This window comes from Prosopis cineraria, unplaced genomic scaffold, assembly GCF_029017545.1.
Source record: "Prosopis cineraria cultivar Desert tree isolate PC_DT_omini unplaced genomic scaffold, ASM2901754v1 PC3, whole genome shotgun sequence".
Taxonomy (NCBI): Eukaryota; Viridiplantae; Streptophyta; class Magnoliopsida; order Fabales; family Fabaceae; genus Prosopis; species Prosopis cineraria.
The window spans coordinates 39543674-39571640 of record NW_026555334.1 but is presented as its reverse complement, the minus strand read 5'-3'; the positions used below and the strand labels follow the sequence as shown (position 1 = coordinate 39571640).

General features: G+C 33.1%; 4 protein-coding genes and 5 non-coding genes across 13 annotated transcripts; all 9 read right to left on the bottom strand.

The window, feature by feature from the left end:
• Positions 1–5198: 5198 nt before the first annotated feature.
• On the bottom strand, positions 5199–8990 carry LOC129306322 (40S ribosomal protein S5-like). 2 transcript variants are annotated; one of them, XM_054946849.1, is made up of 5 exons: positions 8778–8990; positions 8584–8687; positions 7914–8185; positions 5503–5796; positions 5199–5374 (listed from the first exon to the last, which is right to left on the bottom strand). In XM_054946849.1, exons 2-4 carry the CDS (start codon positions 8683–8685, stop codon positions 5538–5540), a joined length of 633 nt encoding a protein of 210 aa, XP_054802824.1. In that variant the 5' UTR covers positions 8686–8687; positions 8778–8990; the 3' UTR covers positions 5199–5374; positions 5503–5537. The 2 variants fall into 2 exon arrangements, with proteins under 2 accessions (XP_054802824.1, XP_054802823.1); XM_054946848.1 differs by having other exon boundaries at positions 5358–5796; positions 8778–8989.
• Positions 6099–6182, bottom strand: LOC129307512 (small nucleolar RNA Z102/R77). Its single transcript, XR_008592405.1, has one exon. It is a non-coding gene; the product is annotated as a small nucleolar RNA Z102/R77 (small nucleolar RNA).
• Positions 6662–6744, bottom strand: LOC129307511 (small nucleolar RNA Z102/R77). The gene has a single exon (XR_008592404.1). It is a non-coding gene; the product is annotated as a small nucleolar RNA Z102/R77 (small nucleolar RNA).
• On the bottom strand, positions 7104–7185 carry LOC129307510 (small nucleolar RNA Z102/R77). The gene has a single exon (XR_008592403.1). It is a non-coding gene; the product is annotated as a small nucleolar RNA Z102/R77 (small nucleolar RNA).
• On the bottom strand, positions 7310–7392 carry LOC129307513 (small nucleolar RNA Z102/R77). The gene has a single exon (XR_008592406.1). It is a non-coding gene; the product is annotated as a small nucleolar RNA Z102/R77 (small nucleolar RNA).
• Positions 7511–7593, bottom strand: LOC129307515 (small nucleolar RNA Z102/R77). Its single transcript, XR_008592408.1, has one exon. It is a non-coding gene; the product is annotated as a small nucleolar RNA Z102/R77 (small nucleolar RNA).
• A 2709-nt stretch (positions 8991–11699) lies between the features above and the next one.
• LOC129306791 (uncharacterized) lies at positions 11700–16342 on the bottom strand. 3 transcript variants are annotated; one of them, XM_054947520.1, is made up of 3 exons: positions 15234–16342; positions 12304–13044; positions 11700–12223 (listed from the first exon to the last, which is right to left on the bottom strand). In XM_054947520.1, exons 2-3 carry the CDS (start codon positions 13037–13039, stop codon positions 12042–12044), a joined length of 918 nt encoding a protein of 305 aa, XP_054803495.1. In that variant the 5' UTR covers positions 13040–13044; positions 15234–16342; the 3' UTR covers positions 11700–12041. The 3 variants fall into 3 exon arrangements, 1 of the variants encoding a protein (XP_054803495.1); XR_008592258.1 differs by lacking the exons at positions 11700–12223; positions 12304–13044 and adding exons at positions 13058–13816; positions 13898–14214 and having other exon boundaries at positions 15234–16336; XR_008592257.1 differs by lacking the exons at positions 11700–12223; positions 12304–13044 and adding exons at positions 13058–13816; positions 13898–14151 and having other exon boundaries at positions 15234–16329.
• A 1209-nt stretch (positions 16343–17551) lies between these two features.
• LOC129306792 (40S ribosomal protein S28-1) lies at positions 17552–19612 on the bottom strand. 2 transcript variants are annotated; one of them, XM_054947522.1, is made up of 2 exons: positions 19485–19612; positions 17552–17974 (listed from the first exon to the last, which is right to left on the bottom strand). In XM_054947522.1, the coding sequence occupies exon 2, from the start codon at positions 17971–17973 to the stop codon at positions 17776–17778; it is 198 nt and encodes a 65-aa protein (XP_054803497.1). In that variant the 5' UTR covers position 17974; positions 19485–19612; the 3' UTR covers positions 17552–17775. The 2 variants fall into 2 exon arrangements, with proteins under 2 accessions (XP_054803497.1, XP_054803498.1); XM_054947523.1 differs by having other exon boundaries at positions 19480–19585.
• Positions 19613–22983: 3371 nt separating this feature from the next.
• LOC129304567 (IQ domain-containing protein IQM6-like) lies at positions 22984–24751 on the bottom strand. Its single transcript, XM_054944266.1, has 7 exons — positions 24355–24751; positions 24163–24277; positions 23989–24054; positions 23820–23908; positions 23603–23690; positions 23289–23522; positions 22984–23193 (listed from the first exon to the last, which is right to left on the bottom strand). The coding sequence occupies exons 1-7, from the start codon at positions 24648–24650 to the stop codon at positions 23041–23043; spliced, it is 1041 nt and encodes a 346-aa protein (XP_054800241.1). The 5' UTR covers positions 24651–24751; the 3' UTR covers positions 22984–23040.
• Between the last annotated feature and the right edge of the window lie 3216 nt (positions 24752–27967).

Below are 27967 nucleotides of genomic sequence, written 5' to 3'. Positions count from 1 at the left end.
CAAATACTAAAATATTAAATTAACTTTTTATTCCATTTCACATAATTTTAAAATCATAATTTCATATTATTACTATGCTAGTACCAAACCAAAATATTAACTTTAAAATCTAACACACTACCATCCAAACACACAAAAAGGGAGATTAGACAATCTGGTTACGTCAATTTTTTTGTCACTAAAAGAGTTACCATGGTCAACAAATAGCTCCACACATGCCTACTAGCACCACAATGCTTGATCAAAGGTTAATTTATAAGATTACACCCTTAATTGTCAATCCATGCACTAATCACCTTACTTATAACATAAATTTGGGTACCTATTATACCTAAAATCTCAATTTTACCCCACCAATTCTTCCAATGCACTCCCTTAATCCTATTTAATATCCAAACACATAGATAACACCATTACATTACCCATATTGTCCTCCATCTTCCAATTTCTACCTAAGGTTCATTTAAACCCTAACCAACAACTTTAAATCATTATATAATCCATAAATATAAGTTTAGAGGCTTGATTTAACTATCCAAGACCTTAACTAAGGCAATGGGTTCAGCCATTATCCAAGAAAAATTGAATCAAAGCCCCAAAATACCCTAATCATTAAAAAAGTTTGAGTATAGGGAGAAGGAGAAGTGGAGAAAGCTTACCCAAGGTTAAATCTTGCTTTAGATGCTTCCAAAGTAATCTTAAGGTTGAGCCCTAATAACCACCGGTCGTCACTCGTTGCCCCCTTCGCATTCTCACTTTCCCATATCTCATTTTTTGTCTGATTTCTCAAACTGATAAATGTAGATTTTGCACATGCACCGCGACACGTGGCACAGAGAATCCTAGACTCATTTTGGACCTTTCTCCATGCCACAACCTGCATAAATTTTGATCCAGCCTTCTTCTAAGGCTGTCCAAAAATTCAAAAACTATATTAATATCCCAAAAATATCATTAATTAGAAATTCACTTAATTTTACTAAAACACCTTTATGAACATTAGAAATTTCTAAAGTTGAAACCCAGGATGTTACACTAAAAGTAGGCTAGTTGAAATTTGTCATAACATTAAAGCAATGCCAATTGTGAACATGCCAACGACAACAACAGAGAAAATGAAAGGAAAAAGGGTAGAAGAAAAGCAAAAAAAAAAAAGAAGGAAATTAAAGAGGAAAAACTAAAGAAGAACCTCTTAGGTGGGCGATGATTCTCACGTCAATGAAAATCCTAATAATCCACATGCCTCTTTAGCGAGAAATGCTTACCAACATACTTAACTAAAGATGGATAAGGATATAAATCACGGGAGTGGCCATCATTCCTCTTACTTGGGGGTAACAAAACAATAGTTCAATTAAATCTAACCACATCAAGAATGGAAAGATTAAGAAAGAGAACCAAAGCAAAACAATGTAGCTAAATGAGTAGATGATGATGATAGACAAAGCTAACAATGGACCCAAAAGTGGCGGTGTGTTTGGTTTGAAGGAGGGATTTTAATGGAAGGGAGGGGAGGGGTTTGATGTTACCTTATTTGGTTCAAGATGGGAGGGGAGGAAAAAATAATTATATACGGACAACTTTACCCTTTATTTTATTAGTGTTAAGTATTAGAGAAATGTTTCTGCATTTTTTAAACTTATTACGAAGGGCGTATTACTTAGGGTATAACAAATTTTACCCCAATCCTCCCAATCCCCTCCAATTTTTGAAGCCAAACATCCCCTAAACAAGAGGAGATGAATGTTGATGCCTCGAGCGAGGAAAAAGAAAGCATAAAAATTAACCCAAAACCTAATGTGGAGGTGCCTTAATGAAAATATTGTAAATTTTAAATTTCAAATACACCCCATGATAGGGGACGTGAAAGCAGAATCATGCTAGTTTAGGGACAGAACCCTAAAACACAAAAAAAATACAAGAACAAAAAGAAATGGACAAAATTTATGACGGAAATAAAGAAAAATATGAAGTAAACAATAGGATAATGATCAAGAAGAAGATCCTCTAGAGCACCCGCCTCTAGAAACCTCAACCTTTGAAGACACCACAAGAGTTGATCACGCTCTTGATCATTTCTGTTTCTCACACGGGATGCCACTACAAAGCACTAAGGCTCACAAGAGTTATAAACTCTAAAAATGAATAATTTCATTCAACTTCCGTCCCCTTTACAAGAGGGAGCATGCCTAATTTATATATGCTCATAGAAAAGAATATTTTCTAAAATTAAAACCTTAATTTCCTAATACTAAAAGGAGAAATAATATAAAATAATGATAAAATATTCAGCCACATAATTTAGGAGATGCGATCCTAAAATTATGGGATTACAAAATTTAGAAATTAATACTATAATTAATTCTAACCTTTGACTAAACTCAAAATAAGAAATCAAATCAAATGACCATTAAAATAAGAAATAATTTAGGAAACAATCAAGGGATCATAAATGATTTAAAATCACGCCACCCTTGACTTCTTCACTAGAATTTCATACCTCCTTGCTTGCAAGAGGCTTAAATTATAGTCTTCCTTGCATTGGGCTAAAGTCTGCATCTCTTGAGCTTGACTCTTCATGAGTTTGGATTTTAAGTACATTATACACGTATAGATCCTCTCCTTTGGGCTTGAGAGGAGTGCCCCAATGCTCTCCAAGCTCTTGAACTTCTTGCACAAGACTGAATAAAGCTTGCTTCATGGCTTTAGTTCGGGCTCTTGTCATTGGACCTCCAATATATTGTAATGAATCATTAGGTACGTTAGATTGGAAGTATTGGGCTCTTTTCATGTCACCATACTCATGATTACCATTCTCAAGTTTCGTTATCATTAATGCTATGTCATCCGTGCCATGGGGTCTATCACCCCAAATGAGGCAAACTAAGAAATACTACTGTTTTAGTATTTAAAAAAGAAAATGAAAGAAAAACTACTGTTCATCTAGTCATCCCAAATGTATATAGGTATTTGATATCTCTACTTTAATATAATAAGGATCCTGATTATTCCCAAGCTCCAGATGTTCATCTTTTGTTTTTCTTCGAATGAATGGAATCATAGAAAAAATTTCATCAAAAAGCTATTGGTTTCCGAATAGAGGTTCATCATTTTCCCCCTTTAGTATGGCAAATAACTAGGCATAACTTGCCAGTCGTCCTCTGTGCAATCTAGAGTCATAGGAATGATTTTGCAATCAAACTGACCATTGTGGCGAGCATCATTCAGCATATCAAGCTCCGCACTTGAGTCGCTTTCCATAATAACTCATTTGACACAAAGGCGTCTCAAAAGCCTGATGTATAAAAAAAAATCAAGGGCCGTTTCGTTTTGTAACTTTCAACATTTAGAAAGTACTTTTCTATTTTTAAAAAGTAAGACGTTGTTTGGATAAAACATCATTAAATCAGAAACACATTTGAAACATCCTTGAAAATCTATTTAACCATCGTAACTTATGCTTACTTTTAGTTTTGATCAAATAAACTTTGCTTTGCCAGCTAACAAAACTAGGCATGTTTTTTACTTTAAAGTCCAGGCCAAGTACTCATTTAATTATTTAGCAAATGTTTTTTTTTTCTTGGGAGCAAATGTTTTGATCTGTTACTCTTGAAAGAAATTACCATTTTTAAAAAAATTTGTTTTTAATCATAAAAATAATTTAATTTCTATTATTTATCATTATTTTACCATAGATGTTTTCCCAACTTTTTTAAATTTTACAATATTTTATACATTTTTATTATAAATATATTTTTCAAAATAATTTTTTATATTTTTTATATATTTTTATTTAAAATTTTATGTTATTTACAATTTTAATGTATTTATTAAATATTTTTAATATATTACATTTGTATATCAAAAATTAAAAATCATCGTAAATCAATATTCTTTTTAATAATTATACATTCAAAATTATATTTTATTATATATAATTCAAATAATTTTTAACTTATCAAAATGACTTTTAAAAAATGTATTCAAATCATAAATTAACTTTTGTTAAATAAACTTTTAAAAAATTAATTTTTGAATAACAAAAAACCAAACTCGTACTAAAAAAACCCAAATAACAAATCTCAACTCTAACAATTCAAGCTTTTGAGTTAAAACCTTTTTAAAATACTATCTCAATTTCTACCTTCAAAATTAATAATTCCCACCACTCATAAATACAAATACTACAAATCAGTTCTAATGCTCATGCTACTCACTAGATTATAAAATTTATGCCTTCTAGGTCATATTTTTACTTAAATTAACAAGCCACGCGTCTCCTCTTTATTTGATCCCTCTTTCTTCTTTACCATTATTAAGGGTATAGACTTCGAGAATGAAGACGATAGGAGTAAGGATGAAGACGCAGAGATGAACTCTGAGTCAACGTTGATGGAGCTAGAAAAGGTGGAGGTAGTGGTGATGTTGCTCCAAGAGGTCTTGTCCCTTTGATGTTCCCAAATACTGCTGGCTCAACAAATCAACCACAATATTGGGTGGTTCCGGCTAGCATGATGCTGTTTTTCATTGTCCAAGTGAAACCCATTTCAAACTTTGTCTCTTCAATGATGCAACCTAGCAAGCAATCAAGTTCCATCTTCGGATCATTCTTCAAGCTTGACTACCACGTTGAGACCCATAACATGTCATTTGATCGTCGACTTGATATTGAGGGGTTGAATCGGAGGGGGGAGCAAGCTCTCACGTAAGCCTCCATGAATTAGGAAACTTATCGTTTCTTTGTAGTCACAAGGGCTAACACCCTCCTTCCAGTTTCTAACAAAGTCGATCAATTGTGGCGGTGAATTTCAATAGCACGCTTTGTGCTCTCAAAAGGTGGGGGCAGAGCGCTGGAGAAGGCAAAAGGGCCCAGTTGGCTGGAGGAGAATCGTCGTCAAGGGAAGGAGCAAGGGCATCCCCTCCTCCTCTGTTGATGATCTACGTTGCTTCTCAATGGGACATGGGAGGGCTGAGAGTGAAGGGTGAAGGAAGGAAAAAAGAAAGCACGAGTAAAATGACACCAAAACAGATGAATGTGAGCCGCACCATCAAAAATAAGGGGACATTACTCAAATGAACGAAAACATGCTAGATGCTCCACCTTTTGTAGTTTATAATTTATTTTACACCATATTTTATAGTTCATAACTTATTTTACATCATCTTATAACATAAATTACCAAACACTCCTCAAAAAATAATTCTTAGTCAATCTTAGACTTTTACCTTTAATTGTCTTAAGCGAAACCTTAAAATAATTCTCTGCACAACAATTCTCCCCAATAACAATGCAACGATGCTCGAAGAGCAAGAAAACTCGTTCTCGCACGTGCGGGGTGCGGGCCGACGCCAAAGGCTCCAAAAATTCGTAGTTCTACATCAAAATAAAATACATGGTCGTCGGTCGATAACAAGGAGAAACTCCAAGATAAATTAAAAAAAAAAATTACATTAGCCCATATCAATAAATGAAGTACAAAGAAGCTCAAAACAAAACCTTACGGGTCATTATAATCAAGACTAATTCTACGGGTGGCTTAACGATTTGCCTTCGCAACTCTTTCAATCTCGTCTTTCTTCTTGATAGCATAGCTGTTAGATGACCCCTTTGCTGCATTGATAAGTTCATCAGCCAAGCATTCAGCAATAGTCTTGATATTTCTAAATGCAGCTTCGCGTGCACCAGTAGTTAGGAGATAGATGGCCTGATTAACACGGCGAAGGGGTGAGATATCCACAGCCTGTCTCCTCACAACACCAGCAGATCCGATTCGAGTTGCATCTTCACGAGGACCACTGAACAAACATGGAAAAACATAATCAAGTTCCAAAAAGCGAGGTGCGGAGCTGCTCAATCAGTGTAACGCTGCTTAGTAAATTTCATGTCTGGATCTGAATTTATGCTCTATATAAGAGAAATAACATGCATGAAATTCGCCGTACAAGAGAGACAGGCCACCATTCAAATTCACACTATTTTTATCAAATCAAATTCATAAAATCGATCAACAGCCCATTGACGAAGCTAATTGGTTCCAAATTACAAATCTAAGCATGCCAATAATAGAAACAGGAAAAAATGCATATGCTAACAAGGGGAATGATCAGATAGAGCTAATACCAAAATGCCATCATCTAGGCAATCAAACCAATAGGGAAACAATTAATCATCATTTTCATTCCCCAAGTCTAATAAACGAGTAGGTCTATCAAAACAGGAGCTTAGAGAATACCAACTTGTTATAACATCAGTGTCTTTAACGCAGTAAACCATTCGCCACTTTAAACACAAAAAACATTGAAACAATTTTTCCACCAATTAACATACTCCATTATCCGCCACACAAGTATCTTAATTTTTCAAATAGCTTATATTTGAACATATAAAGGAAAATACAAGCAGCAGCCTTATCCCACTAGGTGGAATCAATTACATGGATTCCACAATGGCATTGTGCTCTACAACCAATCAAGTTTTTAGGAATATTGTTAATTTAGAGGTCCCCCTCAACAACCCCCATAAATGTTCTCTTTGGTCTTTCTCTATCTTTATTAAGACAGCTCAACATTATCCGTTCATTTTAATACGGGGTTGAAAGAGACTGGGGCATGGATGTGGTGGAATATATAGGAAAATAAATAATATAAAAGCAAGTGAGGAGAATGATCAGATAGAGCTAATACAAAAGTGCCATCATGCAGGCAATCAAACCAATAGGGAAATAATTGATCGTCATTTCATTCTCCAGGTCTCCAAGAAGAGTAAGTATAAATCATAGTTATTAATAACATGGATAATAGTTGTAGCGCTAAACGCAGCACATAACATTGCATCAGAGGTCACAAAAAGTAATGCACAACACTATTAAAATTTAAACTTAGTCGATAATCAAATATATATACAAGAAAACAAACTCCTTGGGGGGCATAATATTACAATCACTCATCAATTACAGCACCAAAAACTTGAATAATAAAAAACATCAATGCTTAACAAAGCTTGTGTCATAGCTTTGACTTGTGAAGCGATTTTAATTCAAACTGCAAATATTTAATTACATTCATAATTAAAATTAATAAATGCATATCAAAGCAAATATGGAGAATGATCAGATAGAGCTAATACAGAGATGCCATCATCCAGGCAATCAAACCAATAGGGAAACAATAATCATCATTCCATTCTCCAACAGTCAAATAAATATGATTAAAGGTAACTTCACAAGGAAAGATTTTGTTTTCAAATTGCATATATTTCATTGCTGCCTAAATAAAAAATCAGAAAAACGTCTATCGAAACTCCTAAGGAGAATGATCAGATAGAGTTAATACCATAATGCCATCATCCAGGCAGTCAAACCAATAGGGAAACAACTAATCATCATTCCATTCTCCAACCGTTCAACAAACATAACTACGGGCAACTTCACAAGGAAAGATTTTGTTTTCAGATTGCATATATTTCATTACTGCCTAAATAAAAAAAAAAGTCTATTAAAGCTCCTAAGAAGAATGATCAAATAGAGCTAATACAATAATGCCATCATCCAGGTAATCGAACCAATAGGGAAACATACAATCATCATCCCATTCCCCGACATCAATAGAGTAAAAGGTAACAAATATAGCATTAGATATCATCATTTAATCCTTCCAAGTTAACCTAAAATACAGTTTAAAAAGTCAGGTAGTCAAGTCAATCAAGTTGCAGCGAACAGCATAGAAGCAATGCAAGATTGCTTCCATGTGGCAGAAATCATGCTAACAGAACAAGCAAATAGAATTACTTCATTTTTTATAATAGCCCTGAAAATTATTCACGACAAATATAAGAAAAAAGCCTCTAGGATACGATCACTAGTCATCAATATTAAGCCAAACGAAGATGATCATTCAACAACATGCTCAAATACCTGTTGATCACAGCATCAACAATAACTTGAATGGGATTCTGATCAGTTAGCAGGTGGATAATTTCCATGGCATGTTTGACAATTCTCACAGCCATTAGTTTCTTCCCATTGTTTCTACCGTGCATCATGAGAGAATTAGTAAGCCTCTCAACTATTGGACACTGCGCTTTCCTGAAACGCTTGACTGAGTACCTACCAGCAGTGTGAGGAACATATGTTGCATGCTTGGATGCCGCCACTCCAATATAATCAGCTAGAGAGATGTCAATAACCTGGAAAAAACATCAACAGCAACTAAATGAAATAATCAATAAGAAATTTTCTCAAAAAACCTTATAGGACGAATTAATGTGTGACAACCATATGGAATTCTGAGAGACACGTTTTAATTATATCAATCATCCCAATAGCAATGCAACATTGAGGAAAGAATTATAGGATCTAATAAAATCCTAACTTAATCCTTACAAATGCAACTTGATTAAGCAACGACAAATGGCTAAAAAGCGGCAAAAAAGGAAAATTACGATCGAACAGATACAACAAGTAAAATATGGGTAAGATGGCAGGCAAGTCCAGCACGGCAGGGGACCTTGGGAAGAACAATGTAGACGATTGTGTGTAGAAAACCAAAATGTAAGTCGGAAAAGAAAAACGTCAAATTAAACACCTGAACGTCGTCGAAGGTCCACCTGTTAAAGAGCTTGACCTCGATCTGCGTCGGATCTATATTATTGGTAGCTTCAGGAGGAATTGCCGCCGCATCAGCCATAACTGTTTAAACAATTGGAACAAGTGAAATAACAAAAGCGAGAGAGAAACAGATGCCAGAACGCAAGGGATAAAGTGGACGGGAAAACGCACTTGTGCTTCCCGTGCAGGCACAGAGCGTAAGGCGGCTAGGCTTTGGAGCTTTGGGCGTCTAACGGGACAACTATGTGTTTGAGCACAAAAAACCTATGCGTGGGTATTATTTATACTGAGATTTAAGACCAAAACCCTAAACACAGAAACCAAATTCTTGGACGCCGATTCTCCCCGCTAGAAATGGAAAACGGCGGGCCTGAGCCCTTTCAGTTTCCCAATTTTTAACCTAATCTCAACATTCGGTTCTTATTTAAAAAGCTTAAGGCTACCTGTAAGTCTGCTTTTAAAAAAAATTAATATTATAATTTAAATAGAATATTGTAAAATTTAATATAAAATAAAATATTAAATCCCTCACATATAAATTCATTTATTAAAGACTGAAGTAAAAGTTTAATATCAATTATCCCTACAATTTCTTTATTATCACTTACCATAAATATTAACTACATTGTATCATTATTTTATGTGTGTGTGTCAGAAAAAAAAAATATAAAAATTACCATAAAATGGTACAAAATCATTTAATTGTGGGTACAAATTAATGCTTACACATTATCTTGAAGGAAGGGAGAACGATACTTTGTTAAAACACGGAAACCTATATTAAAAGATGATTCACTAGCTACTATAGTGAATAGTGTAATAGCACGGCGCCTAGCTCTTTACACTGATGAATGCGGTGTTGGCACGTGTCCCTTTACGAGCCCACATGCAACTTTCTCCATGATAGTATATGGGTTATTTTTCACCCCATCAAAGAGGTCTTTTAGAACTTTTTTAAGAATTGAGCCCCCAACCTCTCTGTAGTATTAGGATTGGCCACAACTTTACTAAGATAGAAGAGGTTAAAGACTCAATCCTTATGAAGATTCCAAAAGATCTATTTGATGAAGTGAGAAATAACTCATATATTACTATAGGAAAAGTCGCATGTGGGTCCATGAGGGGACACGTGCCAACATTGCATTCACCAGCGTAAGGGATTGGGGACCGTGTTGTTACAATTAGAATACTTAGAATATTTCACGTTATCTTTAAAAGATTAGGAAATCACTGTTGATTAGTTGTCGACCGATGCAATGCATGTAATTCTAAAAATTGGTAACCATCAAAGGAGGCTTCTTCCAAATAATAATATAATTTAGATTTTTCAATAGAAGAAACATTCCTACTCTTGAAATTAAAAAAATTCTACATTTAAAAAAAATTTATCTAATTATATGATGTGTTTTTAGTTCTTATAAAAAAAATTGTGACAAGACTTAGAGCACTGCTCAAGCCTGAGCCATTTTTTAGGACTTATAAGGGTCAAGCTTGAAGGTTGGTTATCATAAAAATCACTCATTTTTCAAGTCCAATCACTTACTTAAATGGGACTTGCAGGTCAGACCTTTATTTTTTATTCTACTATCCACTAACATTTCCCACCACTTTTACACCTTGAAATGAAATTTGGACTATCTAGAGTCATTATAGATTACAATTTTATTTTACATTTATTAAAATAAAAATAAAACTTGTTAATAAATTTATATTATCACCAACTTGGATTGTCTACATTTAATCTAAATGATCTAATTAATATTATAATTTGGTATAGATTGATTATCTAGATATGCGTTGAGTAGTTGAAATTTAATTAATAATTTTTTTTAAAATTTTTATTTTGAAGAGAAGCTAAGTTTGGATTGTCTAAAGTATATCAGAATAATTAATTTATAAAAATTAAATATTAAATAAAACCGTTTAAATTAAATATAAATAGTACAGATTGGAGATAAACTAGATTTATTAAAAAATGTAATTCCATAAAATATAAAATAAAAATTTAATCTGAACAAAACATGGACGGTCTCAATTGTATTTTAAGGTAATGGAGCAGAAGTGAAGGAAAAGGTCAGTGAAGGAAAATCGAGTCCCAAATTCTTTTTCCACAAAAAGAAAAGTCAGTGCCAGATCAATATTGTTGATTAATAAAAAAACTTCTTATTTTTAGTGAAATTAGCCTGATTGGTTATTATGACAAAATTTATATTTAAATATATGTATTAAAAAATCATTTTAATAAACTGAAAATGTTTGGATCACATATAATAAAAATTACTTTTAAATGTATAACCATTAAAATGGGCATGCATTTTATGATATCTAATTTCTTTACATAAAATTTAATTTGTTGAAAAATATAGAGATAATATAAAATTTAATGTGGTGAATAATTTATGAAGCATATAAATAATATAAAATTTTATATACTAAATAATATATATAATAAAAATAATATGAAATTTGAAATGTTAGAAAACATATGTAATAAAAAATAAGAAAATATAAACAAAAGGGCAAGGGCGCCACAGAAAAATTAAAAGGTAGTTTCAAGTTCCAACTCTCATTAAAAATGTATGTAATAAAAATTAAAAAAAAAACGTCTATTAATCAAAATCATTCATTTGAAAAGCCTAAATTCACAATCATTTGGGAAACTGGTTAATAAGGGAGCGTGCGTAGGTAATGAGACAGGGCCAGGGATTGGTATGTGAACTAGCACTCTAAAACTTCGGTTCAACTTAGTGTGCGTTTGGTTTTCAGTTTGTTAAAAGTCAGTTTGATAAAAGTTCACTTAGCAAAAGTCAGTTTCGTGAAAGTCAGTTGTTGTAACGAAATTTGTATTTGGATATATTTTTTCAAAAGTCACTTTGACAAACTGAAAGTTGTTTGGATTAATAAAAATTTATGCTTTTCAAATGTACTTTTTAATATGTAATGACCAAAAAGGACATTGATTTATGATAATTTATAATTTTTATTATACAAATGTAATATATTAAAAAAAAGGTGAAACAAATTTAAAATGACATAAAATTTAAAATGTTAAATATTAAGAATAAAAAAATAAAATTTAATTTTGGAAAAAAATTATGTAATAAATAGTTAAAAATTCATTAATATTGAATAGTTACATGATTAATGGTTCAATCTATAATATACAATCTGATCTCTAATAAAATCTCGAACCTTATTCATTTCTCTATCAGAAGCTATGCTTGAAATTGCACTTGGAATTGTTGTTGAAAATGCAGGCTCATCAGTATCATCAATAGTGTTAACCATATTTTCATCCTCAAAATGCCTGAAGTCAGAATCAGTTACAGATTTTCTTCTAATAAAATTATGTATAGCCATTGTTGCACTAACAATACGAACCTGCTGCACAAATGGATAGCTAGGCATATGTTGTAAGATTGCGAATCTATGTTTTCAAACCCCAAAAGTCCTTTCAATCGTAGTCCTTAAACTTGAATGATAATAATTAAAAATCTCATTATTATTTGCAAATCCAGATGAACGCCTGAAATCTGGGAAGTGGTACCTATGAGATCTATAAGGACCTAAATATCTACGTGGAGTTGGATAGCCAGCATCTAACAAATAATATTTACCTACTAATAAAAAAACAGAAATTATAAGATCCCAAAAAATATTAAAATAATTGTTTAAATTAGATAAATATGAAATATACCTTGGGGTGGATGTGGAAATTTCATGTCCGGCCTTGTGAGAGCATAGTCAAACAAACGAGCATCATGAGCAATCCCTTCCCATCCAGCCATGACATAAGTGAAGCACGTATCCCAATCACATGCGGCCATTATATTTTGTGTTGGAATACCTTTCCTTCCAATATATTTCCCTTGCTCTTCAACACTAACCACACACGGGATATGTGTGCCATCAATTGCTCCTATGGCATCTTTAAAGAATGGCCAATATCGTAGATCACCTAAATTTTTTGGATGAATATCTTGAAAAGTGCGATCTTTTGGTTGGATATATTCCTTTGCTAGCTTCTCACAAGCATGCAATACATTTCTAAAATGCCTGTGAACAGTCTCTGCTGAATGTTGAAATCGTTCTTGTGCCATCCTATTCCCCACTCTATGTCCAACAATATTTAGGAACATACTAACCATTTCATGAATCCCTATTCTTCTGGTTGGACGTAGGCCATGTTGCACTAGTTCGTCATAAAGTTGAAGAAAAATATCTTTTTCCATACGAAACATATCATAACAACGTTGAGGATGCCCTTGCAAAATTTCTTGCACCCATGCATGACCTGATTGCGAACTGGTTCTACAAGGCTCTTTCAATAAAGTTGTTGAGTAATTGGATATTATTGCAGTAATAGCCTCAATCTCATCGTCTTCCGCATGTACAAGTAATTGTAATAAGCAAAATTGCGTACTGTCATCCATAAAAACTGCATAGCATAATTAAACAACCATTACACTATTTGTTCATGACTTAACGTAAGAAACACATAACACAAGAGTCAAATAACACAGTCAGTTTCAAAATAAATTAACAACATGAACGACACTAGCTAAATTTTAAAACATTAGAAGGTAAGCTAAGATGATCTAATTTCATTTTTTGCCCAAGCACCTCAAATAGGCCACTAATGCTCTTCTGTTGTCCCTAAGCCCAATATACATGTCCTTTGCGGTCTTATCTAGCAAAGCCACATCACACTGTCTAAAAAGCACCTCATCATAAGCAATCTCCTCGATTCCATAAAGTTTCTTTGCAACCTCCAACACATTTTGGTCAACTGGTTTTGTTCCACCCTCTATGGAATTAAGAATTGACTTCAATATTGAAACCCTATCCTCTTGTGTGGACACCAATCAACTCACTGAATCAACCATCATCGTTACAAGACGTTTTCCCTTTTTGTTTTAACCACTTTCACATCTCTTTCGCTTGCTCCCTGAATTAGTACCACCACTATATGCATTATTCAAGTTAACCTGCCCAATTTCTGGGAGAGCTCCTCCATTAATGTTTCTTATATCATCATTGTCTCCTGATCCTTCGGTCAAATCCAATTGAGGCCTGTACACATCTTGTGGATCATCAGCCGCAGGTATCCACATGTAAGTGCCCTGTGCTGCAACTGGCTGGAACAACTGTGTCAATTCTTGTGCATATGGAAGTGGTCTATGCCTGAATTTCCTATACTCAGGATTCTCCTGCACATTTACAGGAATTGAGTCTAGTACATCTATAAAATAAAATATGAAATGTATAGCATGCCATGTATAATTGTATACCTTAATCTTTTGACTCCACCACTCCTCTGGTGCTGAAACAATATTCTTTTCACTATCCCATCCCAAACCGGTCTCTTTGTTCAATAGCTTGTCCTATATATTCCAATCTTTCCTTAAATTGTCCCATTTATTCTTCAACTGCTTCTTATCATAACTTCTTGAACTCAAAACATTGAACTGTTGCATTAGCGCCTCCCAACCCTCCTTTGATAAGGTAGAGCCTTTACGCTCATTTTTCTTAACTTGCTGGAGAGCTAATTTAATAAACAATTCGGTCTCTTCGGTAGTCCATAGTGCCTTTTCTTTACTCATTTTTACTATTAAAATATCACATTCTCAATACACATGAATTTTGAGGAGTAAAAATCCATAATTGAGTTAGAGTTAAAATATTAAAAATTTTACTATCCTTTTTTATCCTTCTTAAAAATTTTACTATCCTTTTTTTGGAAACAAAAAGAGAAAAAGATTATTCGATCATAGTTAATTAACCACTTGTTATCTTAGCCACATATACTTGTTGAAAGAGGCAGTTATTCAAAAGCAGCCATAAGATAATTTCTGCACTCACTCAAAAATTCAAATCATATAATTCAATACTATGTATTAAAATAAGCAAGTTTGACCAGAAATTTGTAGTCTTTCTCATCCCTTCATCAATTTTCAAAAAATAAATTAGCTCAAATTCTTATCAAAATGAAATTTAAAAAAACAAAGCAACATAGAACAATCAATAGATCAGTCACCAGAATATATTTCCAAAACACCGTGTCATATTTCAGAACATCAGCAAATCAACAGAATAATTACAAAATACAGTCATAAATAATGTTCTTGCTTGCTTATTTTTTTCTTGTTATGTGAAGCTATCAAAAGAAGGCAATTAAAAAAAATCACACCAGTCTGAAAAATAAAAAAACAGACCAGAATGCTTCATGGTGGTCTAAAAAATGAAAGAAACAGACCGGAACAGAATAATTACAATATGCAGTCATAAATAATCTTCTTGCTTGCTTATATTTTCTTGTTATGTGAAGCTATCAAAAGAAGGCAATTAAAAAAATTCATACCAGTCTGAAAAAGAAAAGAAACAGACCAGAATGCTTCACGGTGGTCTGAAAAATGAAAGAAACAGACCGAAATGCTTCACAGTGGTTTGAAAAACAAAAGAAACAGACGGGAACAGTGGCTTCACGGTGGTCCAAAAAAGAAAAGAAATAGATCAGAACAGAGCTTCACGGTAGTCCAAACAAGAAAAGCAACAGATCACATCGAAGAGCAGAACAACGCAGCACCATTTCCAGATTTGACAAAAAAAACTTGGAGGCTATCATACCTTGCAGATCGAAGAGCAGATCGGAGAAGAGGATTGGAGTTCCACGAGCTGGTCGGAATGTTCACCTTTGCACTCCACAGGTTGCAAAAGCTGCTGGTCGGAGTTCTCTCAGCTCCAAAATGCCGCCCAAGTCCCAAAATGAGCTTGATCTGTGAAAGAGATGGGGAGAAATTAACGGTGAAATGCAGCCACCGTTGATGAAGGAAGGAGAAGCTTAGGGAAGGAAGAGATCCGGATCTGTGATGGTGGAGGAGAGGCGAAGGAGAGAAGGAGAAGAGATGGCCAAACGGTGGACTAGCAGCAGACGAGTGGCGGACTAACGGCGGACGATCGGCGGACACAGAGTAGCGGCAAAGGACGAAGAACACTGATGTATCAGCTGCACAAATGAGGACCACGAGAGGAGAGTATGCGTGATATGTATCAGCTGCAAAAGTGAGGGGCATCATGGTCAATAAACAAATTAGGTACCAGCAATAAATGTCCATCCAACTGATCACGTTTTGGAAGCAACTGGGAGTAGCTTTGCAAATTTTTCCATTTCAAACGTATTTGAAAGTCAGTTTAAAAAGTACATCTTGTCTAAAAAAAGAAAGCCAAACAACATTTTACATTCAAAAAGTTAAAATTTACTTTTGGAATGTAAACGTAATCAAATCCAAATGCACACTTAGTTTTGTTATATTCTTTTCTCGTGTTTTGTTTTAGGAAATGGCTAAGATTGAATTTATATCTTATATCCCATCCTGTTAGGAATCGATATAGGACCAATAAAGCAGATAACATGAGAAAGAAATCTAGATAGTAGCGTTCGTTAAAATATTAAATCACATAACTTATTAAGTTTAAATTCAAACTAACACGAACACAAAAATCATAATGATTTAAAGTTAATTATTGAGATTCATCAATCACAATTTAAAAGATGCATAATATATAACATATCATGACAGCACCTACAAGTGAGCTCTAGGTTACAAGAGTAACAACAGATAAATTAAGTACAACATTAAGTCATGTTATTCTTGTTTAGTTGAGATATTGGAAGCCGATTCCTATAAAAACAAAGCAAGAAATATAATATAAATAAAAATTACTAAATAAATAAATATAAGAATAATTTATATTAATATAATTAATATACTGTGAAAAAAAATTACCTTGTACTACTTGTTATATGTCATTAAAATTATTAATATAATAACTTTTAATTTTGAATAAGGATTGCTAATATTCAAATTCAAATTATAATTAATATAATTTATTCTTATATTTATTATATTTTTTATAAGAAACAAACATAACAACAACAACCAAAAAATTAAGAATAAGACACCAAAAGCCTATGCACTGTAGAGGTATGAACAAATCTCCAGTAGTTAAATCTTCAGGGGAGAAGAAATAAAAACCCAGATTAGCATCCAGAGCATTCTTAGCCTAGAGGTCAACTTCACCATTACGTTGTGCTGAATTGAAATTAATTATATTAATATAATTAATATATTTAATGCTTATCAGTTTTTAAGACAAAAAAGTAACACATGCATATATATATAATATTTAGGATGAGGCAAGATATTTTGAAGGCAATCCAGTATTTTATCCCATTTCAAATTCTTTTTTGTTCCACCCTACAAAGTCCTATTTTAGTACAACTGGAATGAATCGAGCCGATCAGCATGGGCACAAGGTTTAACACTCCTAAATTTAACAAATTCAATAGCTTTAGACTCTAGAAACCATTAATTATTAACGTGACTTTAACATGAAAATCAATTAAAGTATTATTTTTACTTGCAATTGTAATTTACGAGTAATAAACTGGTATTTTACTTTTTGGGCCGTGTTTCATTCAAAAAAAAAAAAAAGGTTAGATTTTTATGCGCGTGCATAGAAAATATATCTAGAACAGGAATGAACTTTTTCAAATATCTTATCTTCCTTGAATGGATAGATAACCATCGAAGCTTTGGGTAGGGACAGTTGAGTGAAACTAGGAAATGGTCATTTTCCGTTTTAATTCTCTGGATCAGATGCAACAGGGACTGCATTTGATTTCAAGGAACTGCGCTGGAGACAAGGCATGCTCATTTATTCAGTGTAAACCTTTAATGACATTTTTAGTTTTAATCGTTTGGTTCTTTTCTTTGAATCTTTAGGTTAATAGAGACCTTATGGCGCTCTATGACACAATGAGAATGGAAAGTGATAAAGAAAAGAGGTGTGATAGAAGGGGAGCCTGGTTGACGTGAGAAGATGGAGAGGAGACCAGGCTAGATAATAATTTGCGAAGGAAAAGGAAAGAGGAAAGACCATGCTAAAGATGAAAAAGTCTCCAGTTGATTTCAAACAGAGGCTCAATAATACTGCGATGAACAAGCACAATAATAAGGGCGCAAACTAATGCAGAATGGAAATTTCAAACAGAGGTTCAACAACATTTAAACTCAGTCGTTGTATGAATAACTTGTAGAACTTGGACAAGAAAAGAGTAAGGTCTTGAGCATTCAAAAAAGGGAAAAAAACTAATTGTGATACTCCCCTAGCGAAGTCTTCTGGCTTCCCTTTCAGACTCAAGCAAGGTAAGAATGTCTCCTTCTCTCACTGGTCCTTTCACATTCCTCATGATATAACGGTTATGATCATCCAAAAACTTGACTCTAACTTGAGTCACTTGCCCTCTGGATCCAGTGCGTCCCATGACTTTAACAACCACAGCATGCTTGACCTGAGATTCCATCCTGTTCACACAAGCACCAGATACAAAACGATAGCAGGTACAGTGACATTGCATCAATGATATGCATAAAAATGTGGAACTACAGATGTACACAAGACATGACTCCTATAATATCGCATATCTTCAAATTTCAGCAAAGCATGCTTACTCATGTAGTTTGGAAATGAGAAAAAAGATGACGACTGAACATAGTGGACACGCCAAGAGAAATGTTAGCTAAGGTGTTGGTTTATAATGGGAACGATGTAACTCATGTGACCAATGGAAAATAGAAATCATCAAGAACCTCATCAATGGTTCTAAAGACATATAAACATACAAGCAACTTCTTCTAAAAGCCTGTTTTCATTTTGAAAATGCCATGTGAGCCGCCACCTTAGAATTATAATACACCTTCAAGATTATAATTCATGATATTTAAACTAATAAGAAAGATGCGAACGACCATTTTAGACACACAATAATTCTCCAATTAGCAGCTTGCATAAATGAATATCAATATTCCAGATAAGCCAGGGAGGAATGTCAGTCTTTGTGTAAATAGAAAGTTATGGGAACAATTAACTCAAGAGGGCAACTGAAAATATTATAGACGAATAAGTGGTTTAAAAGCTACCCAAAAATACACACACACACACACCTGCGCTACTTGAATTCTAACCATAACGTAAGAATATTGTCATTTTGTATATACCATCTCAACGACACCTTCAGAAACAGAATACGCCTTTAAAACCATAAAATTCAGGATATGTATACATTATTTTCTACCAAGTGTTCATTGAAATTTGAACTATCACAGGTTGTGTCTAGTATTGGCAGTAGAAATTTTACCCAAGGCATGCCCCAGCAGCGTAGCTGATGAAAAGAACATTATAGACCTAAATAATGTTAAATATCCTTTAAAAAATTAAGGAATCCACTAAAAGAAAACGTGACACGAGATTTGCTAAATAATTAGGCTGACAGACATTAATTGGTGCAAATAATTATCTTTGATGTCTTAATAGTAATGTTATCTGGTAACAGAATTCCACTACTTTAGAGCAAAGCACAAAACTTAGGCAAAACAATCAATAGAGAGTTTCATAAAGCCACGAAGCTCCCAAACGCTGGGATAGCAAACAATTACCTGGATGTGGATCCTATACTCAGTGAATTAAGAAAATGCAATAAAATTTCACCCGCTCAAATGTAGCTACAGTTAGATATCCCAGTTCATGAGTGGACGCAATAAAAGTTAACCAGTGCCCGCGTATTAAACGTCGACTCATAAACATCAAGCATTTCACCCACCAAACGATACATAATCATCATAGGTTACAAGACGTCAATAAGTCTTCCCAGACACCCTGACTGGCGGAAAAACTAATGAAAGAACACATAAGACGGCGTAGAAATATGTAGTCCGCATTCTCAAAAAGCAAGGAAATTGTAACTAATACTGTAGATAACATCGAAACACAATGGGGCTGTTGCGTTCAACAACGGGGAAAGGAACCCTACCGTACCTGAGGGTTTTAAAGATGACGGGTGACAAACAGAGAGCGAGGGTTGTGCGCGCGGCTACCTTCTCGTATCGAATACAAAAGGAACCCTAAGTGTCGAAATAATGGCAACAATTAAAATAAAATATTATATGACACACGATTCTCTGAATGACGAATTTATCCCTAGGGAGTCAGGCGCCGGGATCACTAGCCAATAATTTTTGAAATATTTAAAAAAATTGGCCACAAAAAAGCTAGAACTTTCTAATCTGTAAAAAAAACTAATAATTTAACTGTACCTTTGTGATCCTATTCTCTCATCACGCCGAGATAAATGTATCCGATAATTATAAAAAAAACCATGCCTATAAATTTGTGGGTAGATCATATGCCTACGATCTTTACAAATAAATGTCGACTTTCCCGTTAAATCGTACGTTTAATATTTTATTTTGAAATTTTTACATCTGTTATGTTTAAAAAAAAATATCAGGGAGGTGTTAAGGTCCAAAGCCTTGGCAGTTCTTCATGAACGAGAGGAGAGTATGTAAGTGTAAAGGCACCAATAAGTTTTGATGGCAGGGCGTTATCATATCAAATGATTTAGATGATATTTTTTAGAATTGCTTGCAAGCTTCTAACATAAAGCATTAAACTTAACCAGGACACCTTGCACATTCTTATGCTGCTGAATCAAACACATAAAATGTTTAATTTATTTTAATTTGTTAAAGGTCGAGTGGAGGTGAGATGACGGAAACATGATTTAAATTTTGCGACCAGTGGAGAACAAATGGTAGGACGGATTGAAATAAATTTCGCTAAATACTCCCCCCGGGGTTTTTTTCTTTTTCTTTTTTTTTTTACTATTTTTTCATAAACAACTTTTTTAATAACATCTTCACAAACAACTTTCAAAAAATAGTTAGTGTACTTTATAATAAATAGTGAGCTATCTTTGTCAAACTGCTCCATTTTTACGTACCAGTCTTCAAACTTTCTTACCATAGACCCGCTATTAAAGCTTTAGCCAAGTGAATGACAATAGTTATTAAAGGTGTTTAACTTATATCTATCTTAATTGATCTAATTTTGTCTCTATTATATTTAAATAAATTTTATTCCTAACCAAAAATAATTAGGACGGGAGAAGGGAGTGCCCTTGGGACATCCCGTCCCTTCCCTTCCCCAATATTATATCAAGAGATATATGTATATATATATTATTTTTTATTTTAAAATTATACTAATATATTAATTATATTTATATAATTTATACTTATATTAATTACAATTTCAATACTTGCTATTCTTATTTAAAATTAAAATTTTTTTATGTTGAAAAGTTTGATGATATAAAAGAAGTAGTACATGTTAATATCTTTCTTTATAGTATATTAATTATATTAATAATATAATTTATTTTTATATCTACTTATTTAATAACTTTTATTTATATCATATTTTTTAATTTATTTTAGAAAGAGTCACTAGCTTACATAGTTCAACTAAAGAAAAAGAATAATGACTTGATGTTGTGTCGGTTTGTTTGTTGTTGTTGCTTTTATAGTAGAGAGATCACTTAAAATTGCTATCACGATGTGTTATGTCTCATGTATACTTGACTTCAAGTTGTACATTTGTAGTTGTAATTGATGTAATTTAATAGTTATTATGATTTATATACTCGTTTTGTTTTAATTTTAAAGTTAATAAGTTATGTAATTTAAAAATTTTAATTAATGAATGTTAATATTTGATTTTTTCCCACATTGTCAATCTCATCCTAATTTTGTCCCAATTCCTAACGAGACGGGACAACATTTGGAACTGGACGGGACAGAATAGGGGAAAAATTTTAATCTTGATAATTTTTTAAGATGAGACACGAGATAAGGGGGTTCTAGTCTTGTCATATCCCATCTCATGAACAATTCTAGACCGGTTACAGCTTGCTTCCAATTATACCAGCGACTCAATTTGCTTATTGTTACATGGTGAGATTGTAGCGGTGTTTGTTAAGTGTATGACTTATTGGCCCTTGTCTCATTGGATATGTAGCTCAAACGGTACAGTACTCGCTTTGCATGCGAGAGGTATAGGGTTTGATACCTTGCATCTCCATTCCTTTTCTATTTTCTTTTGCCATTTCATATTTTGAAACTCAAGCTGAGATAAGCGATTTCTCATGTCATAATTAATATTTTTTGAAAAAATATAATTTTGAGTGCTTGCATTTTACTTACATATTGTTATTAGTTCTTGCATTTTTTCAATGTCTTAAATCTCTGCATTCTTATTTTTTAATATTTTAAATTCTTCCATAAATAAAAGTGCAAGGAATCTAAAATATTAAAAAATAAATGTACAATACCTAAATTATTAAAAAAAATGCAGGAATCAATAATAAAGTATGAGTAAAATATAAAGATATAAAGTTATGTTTTTTAATATTTGTTCTTCACTCTCCTGATCTTCATTACCAAACTAGTTCGACTTCATAGCCTTGAATTTCTCTTCATCAGTAAATGATTCTTTTGCTGTTTCATACCCATTGCCTAACGTCGATTCTAGGGTTCAAAATGTTAGCTTGACGAGACATCTTCCTCCTCAAAAATTGCTGACACGTCACTTCCATACGGTATTTCAATTCTAGTTGTTTTAGATCCTACTCTTCTGGACATTCTTGACGTAGGGCGGTGACAATTTGATTCAGCGTAAAGCATCGCATGGAGCGAAATTCAAAATCCTTCCTTTTCTCTTTCTCGTGGCACTTCTCCATGTGAAGGATTGCCTCAGGGGAGAGAATTCTTATTCTTTTTGGATGAATACCTTTCGGGTAGGTATGGATTCGTTATTTCTCACTTTTCAAAAATCCTTTTCCATTTTTAAATGCTAAATGTTATTTGATTAATTATATGTAAAAATTAACATTGCAAAAGGATTTTAAATTTTTAATAACTGACTTAAAAGTAAATTTGGAAACATGTAATTTGAACACTTTTCAAAAGTTTTTTTAACTTATTTATAGGACTTTTGTTTTATTTATAAGATAAATAATATTTATTTTGATTCTATTTATAAAATATTTTAATAATTATTATATTTATCTTTATTCTTTTATCTTATTAAATGTTGGGAAAGTTATTAAACATTATAATATTTTATTTTTTAAATATATATATTTAATAAGAATAGAGTTAAAAATTTGTTAAATACATTTTATTCTACCACTACCTTATAAAATTTTTTTAATATATTATATTTATATAATAAAAATTATAAATTATTATAGATCAATATTCATTTTGATAATTATACATTTAAAAATATATTTCATTGTTATTCAAACAAGTTTTAATATATCAAACTAACTTTTAAAAAAATATATTTAAATATGAATTTTATTATAATAATATACTTTTATTAAACTAATTTTTATCAAATAAGTTTTAATTAAAAAAATGTTTGATGAAGTGAAAATCAAACAGGCTTTTCATCTTCAGATGGACTTTTCTGGTTACAATGGAAATGACGAGAGTGAGCGGGTATGTAATTATGCTTTTTCCCCTCCTAGCTAATACACTATATCACCCTTCGATAAATCAAGTATCTTTGCATTTTCTACCTTCATGTCTGTAAGATCGGCATTATGCTCCTCGAGGAATGACATGAATTCTTGGAAATTTTCTTTAGTTGGGCGATAATGGCCGCTGTGAGGCCAAACTACCTTTCAATTTGGAAATTAACGTCGTATGTCAGTACCAAACGCAGACAGGGCAAAGAAATACAATGAAATTATCTTGGTTTGTTTCCTTATCATACCTTCAGAACACTATCTTCCACCACTAATCTTCCAGCAGATAGTGTCGCTCCACCTGCCAGAAAGCTTGAATGTTGAAACTTCCCCTTAATCTTCTGTCCAACATACAAAGTCTTGGATACACTAAGCACAAAAATCCATTTAGCATCATCTCCTGTGGTTTCAACATATTTCCCGCTCTGCTTGTAGTTTAGCTTCCCATTCTTGATTATCACTTCATAAGCCTCTCTTTCCACCTACAAAACAAAAAACTTTTGAAATTCCTCAACATTTCGAGATTTGAAAAGGACTTGTTTGAAGGAAACGTGAAACTCACTGGACCAAGATACTTGATGCTTTGCTGTTGAAGTTTTGATCTTGGGCATCTCTCATGACTCACCTCCCTGCCTTCGCCAATGTCAAGCCTATATTAAAATACTGGTAAATACGTATATTCTTTGTTAATGAAAATATGAAATCTTAGTTGCTAAACAGGAACCGAAATAATTCAATCTTCCTTCTTTATTCTTCCTCTGGGACTGAGGAAATCTTACCAATAGAAGAAAGGTTGATTGCTATCACAATTAAGCCATCTAAGATAATAAAGTTGAAGATTGTGACCATAGCGATGTCGAGGATCAATCTGTTGAAAGAGACCTAGTTAGAAATTGTAACTGGATAATATTGAGTTGAAAACAATATCGCCTTTGTGATAAGACTTACTGCCTCTAGCCAATGCTGTAAAGCAAGCTTACAAGCCTTCTCATCCTTGGATAGACCCTTCCCGCCCTGCCATACAACAAAAAAAAAAAAAAAAAACCACCAGCTATTGCAGCTCGGACTTCAACAATAACATCTTAAAGTACAAGCCATCATGCGTAAATTAGGTATTATTACCTTTGCAGCTCTCTTTCTTGCTCTCGACCAAGGTGAAAGGGCGGTTTTTGTTCCATCAACGTCAAAAAATGATATAGAACTCCGCTTCAGCTCGGCAAAATCCAACACCTTCCACCTATGCAGGTAACTTATAAGAATTTAAGGAGATAGATGCCAACATTTCCCGTGCAAATAAAAGTGCATAGAACTAACCATCTCTGCTCAATGAGAACAGCACAATCTGCCAGCTGCCTCCTTGTTCGGAAACTCTTGTAAACTCTTTGCAACTTTAATGCAGCTTGGTCTCTATCAATCTCTGGCTGATGCAAGTTACTTTCGGATGAGTTGCTGTTTGATCTTGACAAGTGATTAAAGGCATCTGTGTCCTTTTTGCTTGCTGGTTCATCAAGGATGCTATTATTTATATCTATTTTTGGAGATCTAAAATAGAAAATGTTCCCCAACTCGTGGCTCTTGAAGCTGAGTGATCCTTCGAGTTCAACCATCATCAATTTCTTGATCGATGTGATCCCTTGTAAGTGGGTTCTGAGACACAGCAATTGAAACTGATAAGAAATGATGCTGTATATCTTCACCGTCAAAATTGATAGATCTGGACAGAAAGGTTTGGAAGGGACTGTTCAAATCGTCAAAGTCAGCATGAAGGCAAGGATTTTCTCATCTTATCAAAAATTAATATGCCAACTATATTTTTCGAGTTAACAACTCATCAGCAACAAGTTTTGTGGCATGCAGATACGCTGAATTTGTCAGAGGTTGGGAGTACACAAAGTGGGCAAGGTAGGTACGTACCAATGTTAGATCAGAGAGGTTGGATTCTTGTTTTGGAGTATCTGAGGATTCCGATTAGTTTTTCCTCTTTTGCAAATGCTTAATGCAGTTCATCATATGCCTGATTCTAACAAGACTTGTATATAGATGTGAGTTAGAATTTAGGAAGGTGAACAGGAAGGACGTGTAATTAAAAAGGAGGTGGGTGCCAAAGTGGACTGACAGGCGGCGAGCGTCCAACCACGTGGGACTTCTGATCCTATTTTTCTTTTAACGATTTTGCTGTTAACTTTGTCCCACTTTCCACACGGTACAGCTCGTTCTACTTTTCTGTTTGTTCATGTATGAGCCGTTGGGCTTTGGCTAAGCTACATTTGTTTTCTGATGAACTTCTTTTATCTTCATCACGTACTGTATGTCTTTGTACTGTGCATTGGCATTATCGTTCAAGAAAAGACAGCCTTTTTGTACCGCGTCTCGATCATGTAGAGCATAATTTTGTTCAAGGAATGTGTCGTGGTTTCATGGCGTGTCAACAGATTCAATGAACTTACCATGCTACCGTTTTGTGCGTGACACTTTTCATGGAAGACGTCCCTCTCCTCCTTTTCGATTAATAGTAGTTAATGAGTTTAACTCTCTCAAACTAGCTGGCATTATATTCATTATAATCAAACACGCACTCTAAAATAAAAATAATTTTTTGTTGTTGTAAAAAAACTTGAAAAATAACAATGACCGGAGGTCATATATGTTTCGCGTTTCAGCTCATTTGTTTAGATGACGATCATGTATTTTATATGCATGTTTATTTGGTCTAGCATATAAAATAAAATCGTAACTTTTATACCAAATTCGTGTTACAGGTATTTGTGTGTTTTTTTTTTCATTTTCATGTTTTATTAGGTTTCTTTTCCTTTTTTATTCAAATTTATACAAAACCAACTGCTACTTGCTAAAAGTAGAATTGCATTGCGCCAGACATGTAATAGAGGATTTTTTTTTTAAATTTTTTGACCAGCATGCATTAATGGATTAAGATTCAACCTATCCTTCATGAAGTTTTTACGGATCAGAAATTTGTCTCTTAAATATGTGCTAGAATTTTCACTTCACCTGAGCTACTTCCTCGGTTAGAGGAAGAAAAAACAAATTATTCTTCTTAAGCTTCCTGCTCCAGAACCAATCATTCATGTCATCTAAATTAGGGAAAATATCAACAAAGACTCCTTAAACAAATTTATTTTGAATCAAAATTTCTAAATTCTTGAAATATCACTATAGTTTAGGATTCTTAATTTGATATTAAATTTTTGATAAAAATAACAAAATTACCCCTTGTTTATATTAATATTAGAACTTAAAATTACCCTACTTCACTTATTCATTTACTTATGGAATATAGTTCATTACCCAACATTATTTGTTTATTTTCTCTAAAATGAAATCAAATAAAAGTCTGACAATGAACAAATGAAGGAAGGTAATAAATAGCATTCTGTAAGTCAATAAACATTGTACATTATAGGAACAAATCTAGAATGAAATTAAATAAAAGCAGGGCAATGAACAACAGTTCGTGAGTAAATAAATAATATATAACACAGGAACCAACAAGTTATCTTGAAATAATTTAAATATTTGGAATGAAATCAAGTGAAGTAGGGCAATGAACAATATTTCGTAAGTAATTGAATTAAATGAGTGAAGTAATGCAGTGAATAAGTAAAATAAAATAATTTTGATATTAATTTAAATGAGGGGGTAATTTTGTCATTTTATTCAGATGTTTGATATCAAATAAGGATCCCTGAATTGCAATAATATTTCAGAAATTTAAGAATTTTAATTCAAAATAAATTTGGCCAAAGAGTTTTTATTAATACTTTCCCTCTAAATTATCACATCGTTTTACTTTCTTTGAGTGGCTAAAAGGCCACGATGATCAAATGAATTCCCTTGTTCATAGATTCACACTCTGAAGCATCAGCAATCCATGAATCTTAACCCTCCCAACTCAATGGGCAGTGCAAATCATTTAAGTAAACTAATTTCAAATGATAATTTATGTCCCATTATGGAAGTAGAAGTGAAAAAGGAAATGGAAGATAAAGATGTAGAGGAAGTGAGGCAGACAAGCGGTTTTAATTTAAAACAAGCTTTGTGTGAGGTAAATTTTTAAATTAAAATATATATTTATAATATAACAATATCAAAATGTCCTCCAAAAAAAGAAATCTCTTCCATCATTGGAAGCCCATTCACAAATATCATGAACCAGTGTAGGAAGAGGAAAAAGCCCACCATCAATTGTGAACCCATGAAATAGCATGTCAAGATGGCTGTGAATCAAAATCACAATGGCAGTGGAACCAAAGCCCCATATCAAGGCAATGATCTAGCATCCATTTACTTCCATGAAAAGTCTTAAATCGAAGAGGTGGAGCATGATCCCCCTCTTCTATTATCTCTTCCATGAACCAGCAGGCACGACAACAACAACCAATTAAAAATTAAAGTCCCAGATCAAAACCAATAATCCCGACACAATCAATCAAGTAAGGAAAATCAAAGATAAAAACTCATGATTCTAAATTTTTTTGTAATAATCGTAATAATTTTAATTTAAACATAATATTCAGGATATTGTTAGGGAAAATTAAAAGAGCTGGGTGCGATTTAAAAAGAATATTTTTTTTCTTTCTTTCTATGTTTTATTTTGTTTATACGTAAGGAGAGAAAATCCATACATTTTCTGCCAAGAACATAAATGCATAGATAAGATATTAATTAATTTTGTAATAAAGTGGGTGTGGCAAAGATAGCATATTGAAAGTATGTATGAAGAATGTCGTTTGAGATAATACAATTCCTTAAATAGCTACTAGACTCCTTGACACAATAGCAGAGCCACATTACATTGATTTGCACCCTTTCACTCTAGGAAAAATTACAAGTAGTCTGTGTAAATTTTGCAACTTTGTATTTCCTACTTTGAGTATTTTGCACTCTTTAGATTAAATGAAAAATATTT

Excerpts from the sequence above, each read along its gene's own strand:
- LOC129306791 (XM_054947520.1), bottom strand. The coding sequence starts at position 13,039 with ATGGATGACAGTACGCAATTTTGCTTATTACAATTACTTGTACATGCG. Across the intron at positions 12,224-12,303 it reads ATTTCCACATCCACCCCAAG|GTAAATATTATTTGTTAGAT; the intron begins GTATATTTCATA and ends TTTTATTAGTAG.
- LOC129306322 (XM_054946849.1), bottom strand. The coding sequence starts at position 8,685 with ATGGCTGATGCGGCGGCAATTCCTCCTGAAGCTACCAATAATATAGAT. Across the intron at positions 8,186-8,583 it reads GGACCTTCGACGACGTTCAG|GTTATTGACATCTCTCTAGC; the intron begins GTGTTTAATTTG and ends TGTTTTTTCCAG. Across the intron at positions 5,797-7,913 it reads GTTGATGCTGTGATCAACAG|TGGTCCTCGTGAAGATGCAA; the intron begins GTATTTGAGCAT and ends ATGTTTGTTCAG.
- LOC129304567 (XM_054944266.1), bottom strand. The coding sequence starts at position 24,650 with ATGATGGTTGAACTCGAAGGATCACTCAGCTTCAAGAGCCACGAGTTG. Across the intron at positions 23,691-23,819 it reads AATCAACCTTTCTTCTATTG|GCTTGACATTGGCGAAGGCA; the intron begins GTAAGATTTCCT and ends ATTTTAATATAG. Across the intron at positions 23,194-23,288 it reads TGGAAGATAGTGTTCTGAAG|GTAGTTTGGCCTCACAGCGG; the intron begins GTATGATAAGGA and ends CCAAATTGAAAG.
- LOC129306792 (XM_054947522.1), bottom strand. The coding sequence starts at position 17,973 with ATGGAATCTCAGGTCAAGCATGCTGTGGTTGTTAAAGTCATGGGACGC.